The sequence below is a fragment of the Pan paniscus genome, chromosome 12, assembly GCF_029289425.2.
Source record: "Pan paniscus chromosome 12, NHGRI_mPanPan1-v2.0_pri, whole genome shotgun sequence".
NCBI classification, from domain to species: Eukaryota; Metazoa; Chordata; class Mammalia; order Primates; family Hominidae; genus Pan; species Pan paniscus.
The window spans coordinates 57888731-57905058 of record NC_073261.2 but is presented as its reverse complement, the minus strand read 5'-3'; the positions used below and the strand labels follow the sequence as shown (position 1 = coordinate 57905058).

Sequence of the window (16328 nt, the reverse complement as noted above, 5' to 3'; positions counted from 1 at the left end):
ACCAAACACCACATGTTCTCACTCATAGGTGGGAATTGAACAATGAGAACACTTGGACACAGGAAGGGGAACATCACACACCGGGGCCTGTTGTGGAGTGGGGGGAGGAGGGAGGGATAGCATTAGGAGATACACCTAATGTAAATGACGAGTTAATGGGTGCAGCACACCAACATGGCACATGTATACATATGTAACAAACCTGCATGTTGCGCACATGTACCCTAGAACTTAAAGTATAATAAAAAAAAATAAAAATAAAATACAAAAAAAGAAAGTGAAAAGACAACCACAGAATGAGAAAATATTTGTAAATCACATATAACAGACTTATATTCAGAATATCTAAAGAATTCTCAACAATGCAAAGGCAAACAACCCAATTTTAAAATGCATAACTGATTTGAATAGACATTTTTCCAAAGAAGGTGTACAGGTGGTCAGTAGAACATGAAAAAATGTTCAACATCACTAGTCACAGGGAAATGCAAATTAAAACCGCAATGAGATACCACTTTACATCTACTAGGAAAGCTATAATAAAAAATATAATAACAAGTGTTGGTGAGGTTGTGAAGAAACTGAACTATTATACATTGTGGTGGGATTATAAAATGGTATAGCCTCTTTGGAACATATTCTGGCAGTTCCTCAAAAGTTTAAACATGGAATTACTGTGTGGCTCAGCATTTCCACTCCTATGTATATACCCAAAAGAATTGAAAACCTATGTCCACATGAAAACTTGTACATAGATGTTCACAGCAGCATTATTCATAATAGCCAAAGAGTGGAAATAACTCAGCTGTCCAGCAACTGTTGAATAGATAAACAAGTATTGTATAGTCATACAGTAGAATATTATTTGGCCATAAAGAGGAATGAAATATTTACATATGCTACAACACAGGTGAATCTTGAAACATTATGCTAAGTAAAAAAGCTAGACACGAAAGACCACATACTGTATTTCATTCATATGAAATATGTAGAAAATGTGATCTATGGAGACAGAAGGTAGATTAATGGTTGCCAGGAGCAGGAGGAAGAGGCAATAGGAAGAGATTGCTAATGCATATGGAATTTCCTTTTGAGGTGTTGAATATGTTCTAAAATTAGATATTGGTGATAGTTGCACAACTCTGTTAACATACTAATAACCACTGGATAGTACACTTTAACAGGATGAATCTTATGACTATATGGATTATTTTTCAATAAAGCAGTTATAAAAAAGGATAACTCAATTACCTTTACTAGACTACATTTAACTTTCCAAGTTTTAATTTTTTATTTAAAATATTCTGTAATGATGCTTTATAAATCCTGTGATAGTTAATTACTCATAGATGTATTTGAAGATAAAATAAAAATATATATCACAGTGACAGTGTTTTATATTTAAATAAATGTGTAGTAGAATAATTTGTACTTGTACTTTTTGAATAAAATGTTAAATAGAATTTTGTTCTGAGATTTTTTTTTGTTACATTTATTGTGGGTAACTATTAATAAAAATTACATATGGACTATAGAGTGTATATGAATTCATCTCAGACTTATGCCACAATAGAAAATAAACTAGAAATGGAATTGATGATGTTACTTAATTCCTAATACTATAAATTGTGAAAAATCATCAAACTACTCTTGAATGTTTCTTAATATTTTTCATGTTAAATATTAAGAGAACTTGAAAAAAATTATAATTTGGAAGTACACCTGTAACCTATGAGTAAAACAGGTCTGGGTATTGTAGTGGAGTGAACTTTCATAGCTAGGACAATCAGACATTTCCAAGATATGTCTCCAGCACCTGGCACAGTGTTTGACACACAGTAGAAGTTTTAAAAATATTGATTGAATGAACAAAAAATGTGATGCTGCATAGTAATTTACTCTAAGTAAATTTTCTCTTTTGGCTGATTCTTGCCATTGACATTGAAGGCTGCCTTTGAAGGAGATTATTCCCTGTATAAGAAATACTAAAACGAACAAATAAAACAAGCGGTTAATTAGACTTTTCTCAGCTAGACACACTTCTAAAATCTTATATCTTTAGTTTTTAAAAATTCATGTTTAATGAGGACAATTTACACACAGTAGAGTTCATCCCTTTTAAATGTGCAATTCAATGCACTAAAAATGATAATATAGTCATTTAAAATACTACTAGAGTGAGATATAGAACATTTCCATTTCCCCAAATGTTCTCTCCTGGCTCTTCGCAGTCTGTCCCTTCACTCCACCCCCAATCCCTGCAACCATTAATATGATTTCTGTCCCTGTACCTTTACCTTTCAGGATGTCATATAAATGGAGTAATACAATATACCTTTTGTGTCTGGCTTCTTTCACTTAGCAAAATGCCTTTGGGATTCATCTATATTCTTGCACACATCAGTAGTTCTTTCCTTGTTATTTCTGAGTAGTATTTCATCTATAGTTTCAAATTTTCGAAAAGACAAGTTCGTTGGATCATGTCTATGCATACATAAGTATTAATAACCCAACAACTTTGGATGACCTTACTGCATATTGCAGGAGTATGAGGTAATTGGTTCTGCTGGCATGTCCCACATGTGACCATGGATGTTCCTGTTCCAGAACATTTAGCTTGCAGCTATACTACAAGTTTGGGGATATTTCATAAGTAGCTCTTTAATACTTCCCTGAACTTCAGTAGCAGTTATGTGTCAACTTAAACTCAGGATTTTATTTATTTTTTTCTCCAAACGTCTAACTAGCTTAGCTGATGCCCTTGCAGTTTACATTATCTCTCTAGAGGCTGGGTGGTGATCTTAATTTTTGTGGACCATCTGGACAAATATTAAATAAAGAGCTCTTAAGCCTTGAAAGAAATGGCTGCCACACATCTAAAAAATAATTGTGGTTTCTAGGCCCATGATTTGGAAAGATTGGTGTATTTTATGGCAATACAGCAGGTAGGAAATAAAGAACATATTCTAGTCTATATATTTTATTCTAGTATACTATAATCTGCTTTTTTTGTTTTTGCTAAGTCTGAGTAAAGGGACATAACTTAGATGTAGTTCTAAGGCACAGAAGTGTGTTAAATTTAAAATTAAAGACCAGTTTCTATTTTATCTTATAGAAACAGTCAAGTGCTTGATGAAGATAATATATTGAATGAAACACCAAAATCCCCCGTGATTAATTTACCTCATGAGACTACTGGTGCCTCACAACTGGAAGGAAGCACAGAAATAGCCAAGACCCAGATGACTCCCACAAATAGTGTGGTGAGAAATTTGATATCTCATCCATTTATAACATGTTCTTCAAGTTATTATGAAGGCAGAAAAGACAACTGAAATTAGGCCTATTATGACAATATTGCCAGCATTTATCTACTTTTGCTGATTTTAAGTTAAGCTCTAGAGAATATGGCAGTAATCCAACAGTTAAACTAATAGAAATAATTTCTTTGTTCAAGAAATTTTATGAACTCAGTCTACAGTTGCATATGGGTATTTTAATGGTAGTATTCTCCAAAGTAAATATTTTGCAAATTCATTCAAGATGTGTGATTATTTTTAGTAATTTATAGGTGTCTTTTTAGTCTTTCCTAGGTGAAAATAGAGACTGCAGTAAGCAGCAGCCAATCCTTGCCGAGAGGAAAAGAATCCTTCCAGCTTGGATGTTAGCAGAACATTTAAGTGATCAAAACCTTTCAGTACCAGCAATCAGTGGAGGTAGGTTTTTGTTTCTACTAATGCTGACTTTAAAGAAAACATTAAACAGAATTTGAAAGCTTTTCTGAAGAAAAACTATAAACTAGTTCTATAGAGATAGAGTAGAGGTTGTTTAAGTGTATAGCTTAGCCTAGTTTTTTTAGTTGTGAACATGAAGTCTAAAACATAGGCTATTACTTTATGCCATTTATCAAATACCACCCTATTTTTTTTTCATTTAACAAGTGCTATTATGTGCTAGAATTATATTAATAAAGACTTCCAAACAAACCTCTTGGTGCTATGTCTAGGATAAAAGGCCAGCACAATAAGAGTGTTTAATTTGATTTTTAAAAATGCCAGACGAATTGATATACTTTCAAGTTTACTGATTCTTTTTTCTGCCATCTCTAATTTGCTGTTAAGTCTATCTAGTGAATTATTCATTTTAGTTATTGTACTTTTCAGTTCTGGAATTCCTCTTTGGTTCTTTTTTGTAAGTTTATTTTTCTCCGATGAGATTCCCCATTTATTCAATCATTTGGTGTATTTTTCTATAAGTCTTTGATCATATTTATAATAGCTGCGTTAAAGTCTGCATCTACATACAACTTTGCCATTTCAGACTTAGTTTTTATTGACTGCTTGTTTTCTTTTATGGGGTCACATTTTCCTGTATATTCTGTGCCTAGTGATTTTCTATTGATATTGGATATTATGGATGATACATTGTAGAGGCTCTTGATTTTGTTATGTTCCTCTGAAGAAGTATTTTTGTTCTGATAGCAATTAATTTGGCTGGATTCAGAGCCTACCCTGTTTCCCCTGTTATGTATGGCAGCTGCAGTCTCTAGGTAGTTCTTTCACTTTCCAGCTGCTGCGTTTTTCTCTGGGTCCTTGGGCCCCATACAAATGTAGTTTAGGAGTCAGCCAAGAATTTGGGTCAAGTTTTTATGTAGGTTTTTGCTCTTGCCCCTTCTGTGGCTGCCTTCCCTCCAGGATTTTATCACTCACCTCTGCCTGTTCTCCTAGCCTCAAACTCTCTGCTCTGACCATTTAAACCAGTAAGGTTGCAGCTTTCTGCCACGTGTGACTTGGAGAAGGCCTTCAGGAAAAAAGTCACAAGTTCACAAACTTTATAGGTTATAGTTAATTTTCAACCTTGACACTTCTCCAACTCTGCCTCTTTGGTCAATCTCCAGTGCCTACAGATAGTTTAAAAAATATTTTTTCCTGAATTTACAATGATTTTATTGGCAGTAATTACTTTAATTATGCTATTTTGCCATTTTACCTTGAACATTGTTTTTTAAAAATTAACAGCACAAATGAATACACATTTTAGTTGGAAAATTACTACTCAGTGCTTTGTGTATTCTGCACAGTGGTCATAGAAGTCTTCTAAAGTTTTGGATCACATATATTATGTATAGAGTATATCTTATTTAGTGGTAGTTTGGATTATACTAGGATCAAAGTGTTCTCATGGGAAATGTGCACTATACTTTATGTGTTAAGGGGCATGTGGTTTAATCTGGAGAATTTTCCAATCTAAACCTAAGAATTTTGCAGTAAGTTATTCTACTACAGTTGTTTTCAGTTCTTCCCACCCCCACAGTTACTTCATGTGATATATATATATATATATATATGGAGTAACATCTGTGTATGTGTTGATCCTCAATTTGTAGGAAGGAAATGGGGAATCGTAGTGGGGAGGGCAGACACTTTCCCTCAGTAGAATAATTTCTCTGATAAAAGAAAGACTTAACTTGACCAAAAATTGGACCAATGTGAGCTGGTCCCTGCAAACAACTCCTTTTCTTTCAGAATTGTTTTGTACTGCAACTGCTTCTGGGCTACTGCTTATAATAATAGTTCAACATGTATTTCATTTCAAATACGTTTTCTTTCCCTTGGTAGATGTCCCACATAAAATATGAAGCACGTTTTTGGGCACTTCTTTTTGAAAATACGAATGAGAGTAATTTGACATTGGTCTGGAATATCGCATGTGTACAATGTACTTAAAATGCTAAAGCTTCAAAATAAGATAGAAGAGTCTTTGGATTCAGGTAATCTTTTTATAAACTAAGACCGTGGGAGAAGTACTTTATAAGAACAAGATTAGGTTACTTAATTCCTTTAAAGACAGTTTAGTACTTTAAAATAGTTTAGTACCTGAATCCTGCTAATTAAAAGTTAAAACAATTAGACTTATTCTGTGGTGCTGTTATTTTTTTAAAAATTGTTTTGTTTGTTTAAGTAATAAATGGTGGGGATCAATAGGCCAATATGAGAGATTTTTAAAAATTAATTCGCAGGATGCATTTTGGTTTATTCAGACATGAGTAACTTTCATATGTCTTTTGCAGCTTTAGGACCATAACTGTGGTTATTGGTATTTATGTAGATTATCTGAAACTAACTTGATATTTTGGAACCTTTGGAATCCTTAGGAACAGGACAAATAACATTAATTCATGTTATTTGACTTATCCAAGATCATATAATAAATGCCAGAACTGTAACTGAGACCTAGCTCTGACTAACTTTAAAGCCCATATACTAAGGCATATCACTGTATAGCTGCCTAAATTTACTCTTTATATGTTTGGTTTTTGTTTGCCTTTTTTGATCTGCCCTTGCGATCTCTCCTGGATCATCTCTCAGTTTAACTCTTTAATCCTTTATATGTAGGGGAATTTTTGCTGTTGTCAGCCTTTTTCATTTTTCAGCCAATACAGTTTTTTATTATTATCATCATTATTATATATATATTTTTTATTCCAACAGGTTTTTGTGAAACAGGTGGTGTTTGGTTACATGGATAAGTTCTTTACTGATGATTTCTGAGATTTTGGTGCACCCATTACTGGAGCAGTGTACACTGTACCCAGTGTGTAATCTTTTATCCCTCACTCCCCGACCCTTCCTCCCAAGCCCTCAAAGTCTGTGGCATCATTCTCATGCCTTTGCATCCTTATACCTTAGCTCCCACTTGTAAATGAGAACATACAATGTTTGGTTTTTCATTCCTGAGTAACTTTACTTAGAATAATGGTCTCCAATACCATCCAGTTGCTGCAAGTGCCATTATTTCATTCCATTTTATAGCTGAGTAGTATTCCATGGTGTATTTGTATATATATAGAGAGAACAAATCTGGAGACATGACATTTTATATATATAATATATATAATTATATATAATGTTATATATAATATAATAATATATAATATATATCATATATAAAATTATATATAATATATAATATAATGTATATGATATATAATATATATCATATATAAAATTATATATAATAATATAATATATGAAATTATATATAATATATATTATATGATATATTATATATCATATATAAAATTATATATAATATATAATGTAATATATATTATATGTAATATATAATAATATATATGATATATAATATAATATATAATATAATATATGATATGTAATATAATATATAATAATATAATATATATGATATGTAATATAATATATAATTATATAATACGTATTATATGTAATATAATATATCATAATATAATTATATATTATATGTAATATAATAATATAATATATATTATATGTAATATAATAGATAATAATACGATGTATATCATATATAATATAATATATACTAATATAATATATATTATGTATACTGATATAATATATATCATATACAATATAATATATACTAATATAATATATGTCATATACAATATAATATATACTAATATAATATATATCATATGCAATATAATATATGCTAATATAATATATATCATATACAATATAATATATACTAATATATATATCATATACAATATAATATATATGATATAATATATAATAATATAATATATATGATATATAATATATTATATATTACATGTCATAATATATAATAAAATATATATTACATATATAATATATAATAAAATATATATTACATATCATATAATATATAATATAATATAAATTACATATCATATATAATATAAATTACATATATAATATATAATATATCTTATATATCATATAATAATATAATATATCTTATATATCATATAATATAATATATCATATAATATATATGTAATGTATAATCATATAATATATATTATATATAATATAGCATAATATATATTATATATAATATATAATCATATAATATATATTATATATGATATATGATCATATAATATATATTATATATGATATATGATCATATAATATATATTATATATGATATATGATCATATAATATATATTATATATGATATATGATCATATAATATATATTATATATGATATATGATCATATAATATATATTATATATGATATATGATCATATAATATATATTATATATGATATATGATCATATAATATATAATATATGATATGTGATCATATAATATATATTATATGATATGTGATCATATAATATATATTATATATAATATGTGATCATATAATATATATTATATAATATGTGATCATATAATATATATTATATAATATGTGATCATATAATATATATTATATAATATATAATATATAATCATATAATATATAATAATATAATATATGTTAATATCTAATATATAATAATATATGTTAATACATAATATATAATAATATGTTATTAATATATAATAACATGTCATTAATATATAATATGTTATTAATATATAATATACCAATATACAATATGTTATTGATATATAACATAATATATGTTATTGATATATAATATGTTAATATATAATAATGTTATTGATATATAATATATTAATATACGTTATTGATATATAATATATGAATATATTAATATGTCATTACTATATAATATATTAATATATGTCATTACTATATAATATATTAATATGTGTCATTACTATATATTAATATATGTCATTACTGTATAATATATTCATATATAAATATATGTTATTACTGTGTAATATATTCATATATTATGTTATTACTACATACTAATATGTCTATATATGTTATTACTATATATTAATATATCTGTTATTACTATATATTAATATATCAATATGTTAGTATATATTAATATATCATTATGTGTTATGACTATATATTAATATATCAATATATGTTACTATATAATATATTAATATATCGATATATGTTATTAACATATCGATATGTTATTAACATACATCGATATGTTAACAACATGTTATTAACATATATCGATATATGTTGATAACATAACAATATATCGCTAATATATGTAATTAACATGTAACAATATATCACTAATATGTTAACATGTAACAATAATATATCACTAATATATGTTATTAACATGTAACAATATCACTAATATATGTTAATATATAACAGTAATATATCACTAATATCTAATGTTAATGTATAACAGTAATATATCACTAATATAATGTTAATATATAACAGTAATATATCACTAATATGTGTTAATATATAGCAGTAATATATCACGAATATGTGTTAATATATAACAGTAATATATCACTAATATATAATAATATATAACAGTAATATATCATTAATATAATATATCATTAGTATATAATATATCATTAATATATAAAAGTATATAATACTATATCATATATTAATATATAATATTAATATATAATATATTAACATATATTAATATATAATAATATATCGTTAATATATAATAATATACCATTTAGACATAATATTAATATATTATTAATATATATTATCAATATATAATAATATATGATTAATATATTATATATTATTGAATAATAATATATAATATATTATAAATAATTATTATCAATATATAACAGTATGTTATATTTTCAGTATATAACAGTATGTTATATTTTCAGTATATAACAGTATATTTTCAGTATATGAGTATGTTATATTTTCAGTATATAAGAGTATGTTATATTTTCAGTATACAAGAGTATGTTATATTTTCAGTATATAAGAGTATGTTATATTTTCAGTATATAAGAGTATGTTATATTTTCAGTATATAACAATATATTAATGTATAACAATATATTATATTAAAGTATAACAGTATATTATATTAATGTATAACAGTATATTATATATTATATGACAGTATATTATATATTATATAACAGTAGATTATTATATGTTATATAACAGTGTATTATATTATGTAATAATTTATGATATATAATATTTGTTATATAATAATTTATTATATATTATGTAAGTATATATAATATATTTTATATATTATATAATATTGTATTATATATTATATCAGAATATATAATATATAATATATATCATATATTAATATATAACATTAATCATATATAATAATATTATTAATATATTATTATAATATTATATATTAATATATAAGACTATATCAATATATCATGAATATATATCAATAATATAGTATGAATATATAATATATCAATAATATATCATGAATATAATAATTAATATATCACGAATATATAATATATCATTAATATATCACAAATATATAATAATATATCATTAATATATCACGAATATATAATAATATATCATTACTATATCATGAATATATATCATTAATATATCACGAATATATATCATTAATATATCACGAATATATAAGATATCATTAATATATCACGAATATATAATATATCATTAATATATCATGAATATATAATATTTCATTAATATATCACGAATATATAATATATCATTAATATATCATGAATATATAAGAACATTTCATTAATATATCATGAATATATAATAATATATCATTAATATGTAATAAAATATTAATATGTCATTAATATGTAATAAAATACTAATATTATATCATTAATATGTAATAAAATAATATATCATTAATATTAATATATTATATAATATTATTAATAACATATAATAATATGTTTATAATATATAATGATAAATTATTAACATATAATAACATATTAATACATAATATATATTATTAATATGTAATAATATAATATATAATATATAAAACATAATATATATAATTTGACATTTTATTTGTATATAAAGACTTGACCAAAATTTGGACCAATGTGACTATATATATAAATGTATATTATTTATAATATATAAATATACATTATATATATTTATTATATAATATATTATATATAATATATATCGTTTATATATATTATATTATATGTATATTATATATGTGTAAAATGTCAAATTACTCTCATTTGTATTTTCAAAGTGAAGTGCCCAAAAGCATGATTCATATTTTAAGTGGTACATCTACCAAGTGAAAGAAAATGTATTTGAAATGAAATACATGTTGAACTATTATAAGCAGTAGCAAAGAAGCAGTTGCAGTACAAAACAATTCTGAAAGAAAAGGAGTTGTTTGCAGGGACCAGTTCACATTGGTTCAATTTTTGGTCAAGTTAAGTCTTTCTTTTATCAGAGAAATTATTCTACTGAGGGAAAGTGTCTGCCCCCCCCCGCTACGATTCCCCATTTCCTTCCTGCAAATTGAGGATCAACACATACAGAGATGTGATTGACAAAAAAAAATTACACATGAAGTAATATGTATAAATATATATATATATTTATATATATATCAGTTTCTTTATCCACTCATTGACTGATGGGCATTTGGGCTGGTTCCATGTTTTTGCAATTGCGAATTGTGCTGCTGTAAACATGTATGTGTAGGTGTCTTTTTCATGTAATGACTTCTTTTCTTCTGGGTAGTCAGCCAGTAGTGGGTTGCTAGATCAAATGGTAGATCTACTTTTAGTTGTTTAAGGAATCTCCACACTGTTTTCTGTAGTGGTTGTTCTATTTTACATTCCCACCAGCAGTGTAAAAGTGTTCCCTTTTCACCACATCCACACCAACATCTATTATGTTTTTGATTTTTAAATTATGGCCATTCTTGCAAGAGTAAGGTGATAAGGCACTGTGGTTTTGATTTACATTTCCCTAATAATTAGTGATGTTGATCATTTTTTCATATGTTTGTTGTCCATTTGTATATCTTCTTGTGAGAATTGTTTATTCATGTCCTTAGCCCACTTTTTTATGGGATTATTTGCTTTTTTCTTGCTGATTTGTTTTTTCTTGTAGATTCTGGATATTAGTCCTTTGTCAGATGCATAGTTTGCGAAGATTTTCTCCCACTCTGTGAGTTGTCTGTTTACTCTGCTGATTATTTCTTTTGCGTGCAGAAGCTTTTTAGTTTAATTAAGTCCCATCTATTTATCTTTGTTTTTATTGCATTTGCTTTTGGGTTCTTGGTCATGAAGTCTTTTCCTAAGCCAATTTCTAGAAGGGTTTTTCTGATGTTATCTTCTAGAATTTTTATGGTTTCAGGTCTTAGATTTAAGTCTTTAATCCATACTGAGTTGATTTTTGTATAAGGTGAGAGATGAGGATCCAGTTTCATTCTTTTACATGTGGCTTGCAAATTATCCCAGCACCATTTGTTGAATAGGGTGTCCTTTCCCTACTTTATATTTCTGTTTGCTGTGTCAAAGCTCAGTTGGCTGTAAGTATTTGGCTTTATTTCTGGGTTCTCTATTCTGTTCCATTGGTCTATGTGCCTGTTTTTATACCAGTACCATGCTATTTTGCTGGCTGTAGCCTTGTAGTACAGTTTGAAGTCGGGTAATGTGATGCCTCCGGATTTGTTTCTTTTGCTTAGTATTGCTTTGGCTAGACTTGTTTTGGGCTGTCTTTTGGTTTCATATGAATTTTGGGATTGTTTTTTCTAGTCCTGTGAAGAATGATGGTGGTATTTTGATGAGAATTTCATTGAATTTGTAGATTACTTTTGGCAGTATGTTCATTTTCACAATGTTGATTCTACCGATCCATAAGCATGTGATATGTTCCCATTTGTTTGTGTCATCTATGATTTCTTTCAGCAGTGTTTTGTAGTTTTCCTTGTAGAGGTCTTTTACCTCCTTGGTTAGGTATATTCCTGTTTTGTTTTTTGTTTTTCTTTTGTTTGTTTGTTTTTTTGCAGCTATTGTAAAGGGTTGAGTTCTTGATTTGATTCTCAGCTTGGTAACTGTTGGTGTATAGCAGTACTACAGATTTGTGTACACTGGTTTTGTATCCTGAAACTTTGCTCAGTTCATTTATCAGTTCTAGGAGTTGTTTGGATGCATCTCTTGGGTTTTCTAGGTATATGATTATATCGTTGGCAAATGGTGACAGTTTGACTCATTGACTCTTTACTGATGTAGATGCCCTTTATTTTTTCTCTTGTCTGATTACTCTGGCTAGGACTTCCAGTGCTATGATGAATAGAAGTGTTGAAAGTGGACAGCCAATATAGTTCTAATTTATTTTATTTTTTATGTCTCAGGTACTAGTTCTTGGATGTTGTCATGAGTTTCTTAGGCCTGGGCTAAATTTTTTTAAATGTCCATTAGTGATGGAGAAGTAAATATGTTTAGGCAAAGGCTTTCAGAGTCTCCTCTTTCTTGATCTCCAGTTATCTCTGTTCTTTCAGCCTTCCAGGCCACAAGACTAATCATAACTCTTAGGTTAGGATACTCCTGGTAGATTGAAAAAGGAGCTTTTATATTTTCACTGGTATCATGCTATTCTATAGAGCTCTTCTTCCTGCATCTTCTAAGCTACCAACGTGAAGTTGTAAAAAGTGGCACATGCTGATGAAGATTGAACTAGTCCCCATACTGTTTGGTTTGCATTTAATTTTGTACTGTGAATATTTTCACCATGGCAATTTGATGCAGATTATAAATATTGAGCATTTATACATTATTTTAATTGGACTACAGTTCAAAATGTACTTACATTTATGTAAAGTGCTAGTTATTCTGTTTACTTTGTTTCCAGCAACTTTGCCAAGTTATTTAATTTTAGTAGTTTTTGAACCTTATATTTTCTAGCTGTAGAATCATGTTATCTATAGAATTAGGATAATTTTGGCTCTTCTGATCTATCTACTGCTTTCTTTTCTTGTCTTATTAGCTGAACCCTATAAACTTTACATAAAAATGGTTAAAATTGGTCTGTTCTTATTCCTGATTTTAATAGAAATTCTCTTAATATTTTAGTATTTTAAGGTTGGTATTAGATTCTGATAAATAGTCATATCATGTTTAGTATGGTTCATTTTATTTTTACTATTTTTTCAGGAATAACTTGAATTATTTAAAAATGTTTTGGTATAGAAATAGTTTTGCATTTTCATGTGTTAATGTAAGTAATGATATTGGTAGATATCCTAATGTAATATACTATGCTTGTGTTCCTGGAATAAGTTCAATCTTATGATACCTTTTTATTTTTATACTCTGTTAGATTAAATTTGCTAATATTTGGTTTAGGACATCTCTTATCTGTATTATGGTTAGTCCGTATTTTTCTTTATGTATGCCTTCTATGTGAGATTTTAATGTTAGAGCACTGAATTATTTCCACATATGGTCAGGGACGATTTGAATAATTGAAAAATTATGTTTCTTCATGGAACTCTCCTGATCTGGGCCTAATGCCTGCTTTTAGTAGTTGATAATTCTGGCAGAGGAATAGGTAAGTTAGACCAGGAAAAAAAAGAAGAATGAAACACCCAGAAACAGATAAGAAAAATACGTTTAATTTATAAACACATATCAGTTCAAACTGATGGAGAAAGGATATATTATTCAATAAATGATGTTGAGAAAATTGGCTTTCCATTTTGAAGAAAATGTTAAAGTACTACTTTATACCATATTCAGAAACAAATTTCTATTGAATTAATAGTCAATACAAAAATTAAAACAAGGCATTTGAAGAAAGTATGGGAAAAATATTTTGATTATGCCTGTACACTTTCTTAAGATGATAGGGAACCTGGAATCCTAAGGGAAAAACTGGTAGATTTACCTAAATAAAAAGGAAAAATACTTCTATGCAAAGACACTGTAAATAAAGTCAGAGGCAAATAATAGCCTGCCAAACAATATACTGAGATATATTATCTACCACACTTATAAAAGAAGGTTTTTAAAAAATTGTCTACTTAGTAACAAAAAAGATAAAACTCAGTAGAAATTTTGGGCATTATGTGTGACATACTACAGAATAATAAATACACATAGTAAATATTATGACTTTACTATCAGGTAGGAAAATGTAAATTGAAAATAACTAGTTACCATTTTTTGTTCATTAACTTATCAACATTTAAGCAATTGATAATATCCACTGTTGGCAGAAAGGAGTATTATCGAACATTACTTGTGGAGGTATAAATTAGTATAGCCTTTCAAAGTCACTTGTAGTGTCTTTTAAATTTTTAAATATACAATACACTTTGATCCAGAAATTGCAATCCTAGGTATTTAAACCACAGAAATAATATTTGTACTTTTAGTCCTGTATATGTTTATGCATATGTATTTGTAGATATATTTGCTTAAACATAGGAAAAATTGAGAAATATATGCATGCAATAGTTAATATAGCTGTTTGAGAGTAGTTCCTCTAGAAGGTAAGATTGGATGGATGTATTTTTAATGATACATATATATATAATTGAGCTATCGTTTATGTAGTATTAGTATAACAGCTCATATAAGTGCCATTGGTAATAGTTAAAATCAAGCTGTTTTGTATTAATAGTTAATTTCTTTTATATTTCTATCATTTAACTTTAAATAAAAATGGTCAAACCTATTTTGGATTTCAGAAGAATATTTGCCATACCAGATATAAAGACTGTTGTCAGCCATTTTAAGCTATTCATTTTTTATATACTCTTTGTGAAGAGCATTTTAATAATATCAAAATGGCTTCTCATGCAGAAAAAAAAAATTAGCTCTAGTCCCTAGAGGTGGTTGATAGTAAAGAATTTGGAGTTTTGAAAAACTGAGTATTTTAAATATATATATTTTTTAATTTTAGAATTTTGGGTACATGTGTGACACTTGGAATATTTAAACTACCATTTGTGTAGAAGCTGTGTCTTGTTTAATTTACTATAGTTCTTAGCATAATCAGCAATACCACTAGTTCAGTATGTCACTTGGTTTAATTCATAACTGTTACAGCATTTGGTCATTTGTTGTACCAAGCTACTCAGTCCTATTAAGTCCTGTTTATGACAGTTTCCAAAAATGATATGAACTATTTTCTAATTTAGATTCATGATGAATATTTAAATAATTTAGTTAAAATTTAGTTATTAGAATAGTTTATGCCTAAGTTTGATAATATGGACAGTATTCCATTGGCATTTCTTTCCTGAACTTAATGAGGGAATGTTATTTCAGGCTACTTGAATGTCCTTTAGAACTGGACTAAGCAAACTACAGCCTATGGGCCAAATTAGGCCCACTGCCTGTTTTTGTAAAGAAAGTTTTATTGGAACATGGCCATGGTCAGCCATATATGCATTGTCTGTGACTGCTTTCATGTTACAAAGGCAGAGTTGAGTAGTAGTGACAGACACTGTATGGCCCACAGAGTTTAATCTGTTTACTCTCTGGCTTTTTACAGAAAAAGTTTGCTAATCCCTGCTTTAGAACATGGAATAATGACTACAGATTGCTTTATATACCTATATCCT

The 16328-nt window shown here is 27.3% G+C and overlaps 1 protein-coding gene across 6 annotated transcripts in view; it reads left to right on the top strand.

Moving 5' to 3' along the window:
- The window catches only part of APLF (aprataxin and PNKP like factor), a 111239-nt gene that overhangs the window by 42434 nt on the left and 52477 nt on the right, over positions 1-16328 (top strand). For all 6 annotated transcript variants that reach the window (XM_003830918.4, XM_063594897.1, XM_063594898.1 and 3 more), the window contains 2 exons: positions 3116-3263; positions 3584-3716. In XM_003830918.4, the coding sequence (XP_003830966.1) occupies positions 3116-3263; positions 3584-3716 (281 nt within the window). The remainder of the gene's footprint in view (positions 1-3115; positions 3264-3583; positions 3717-16328) is intronic.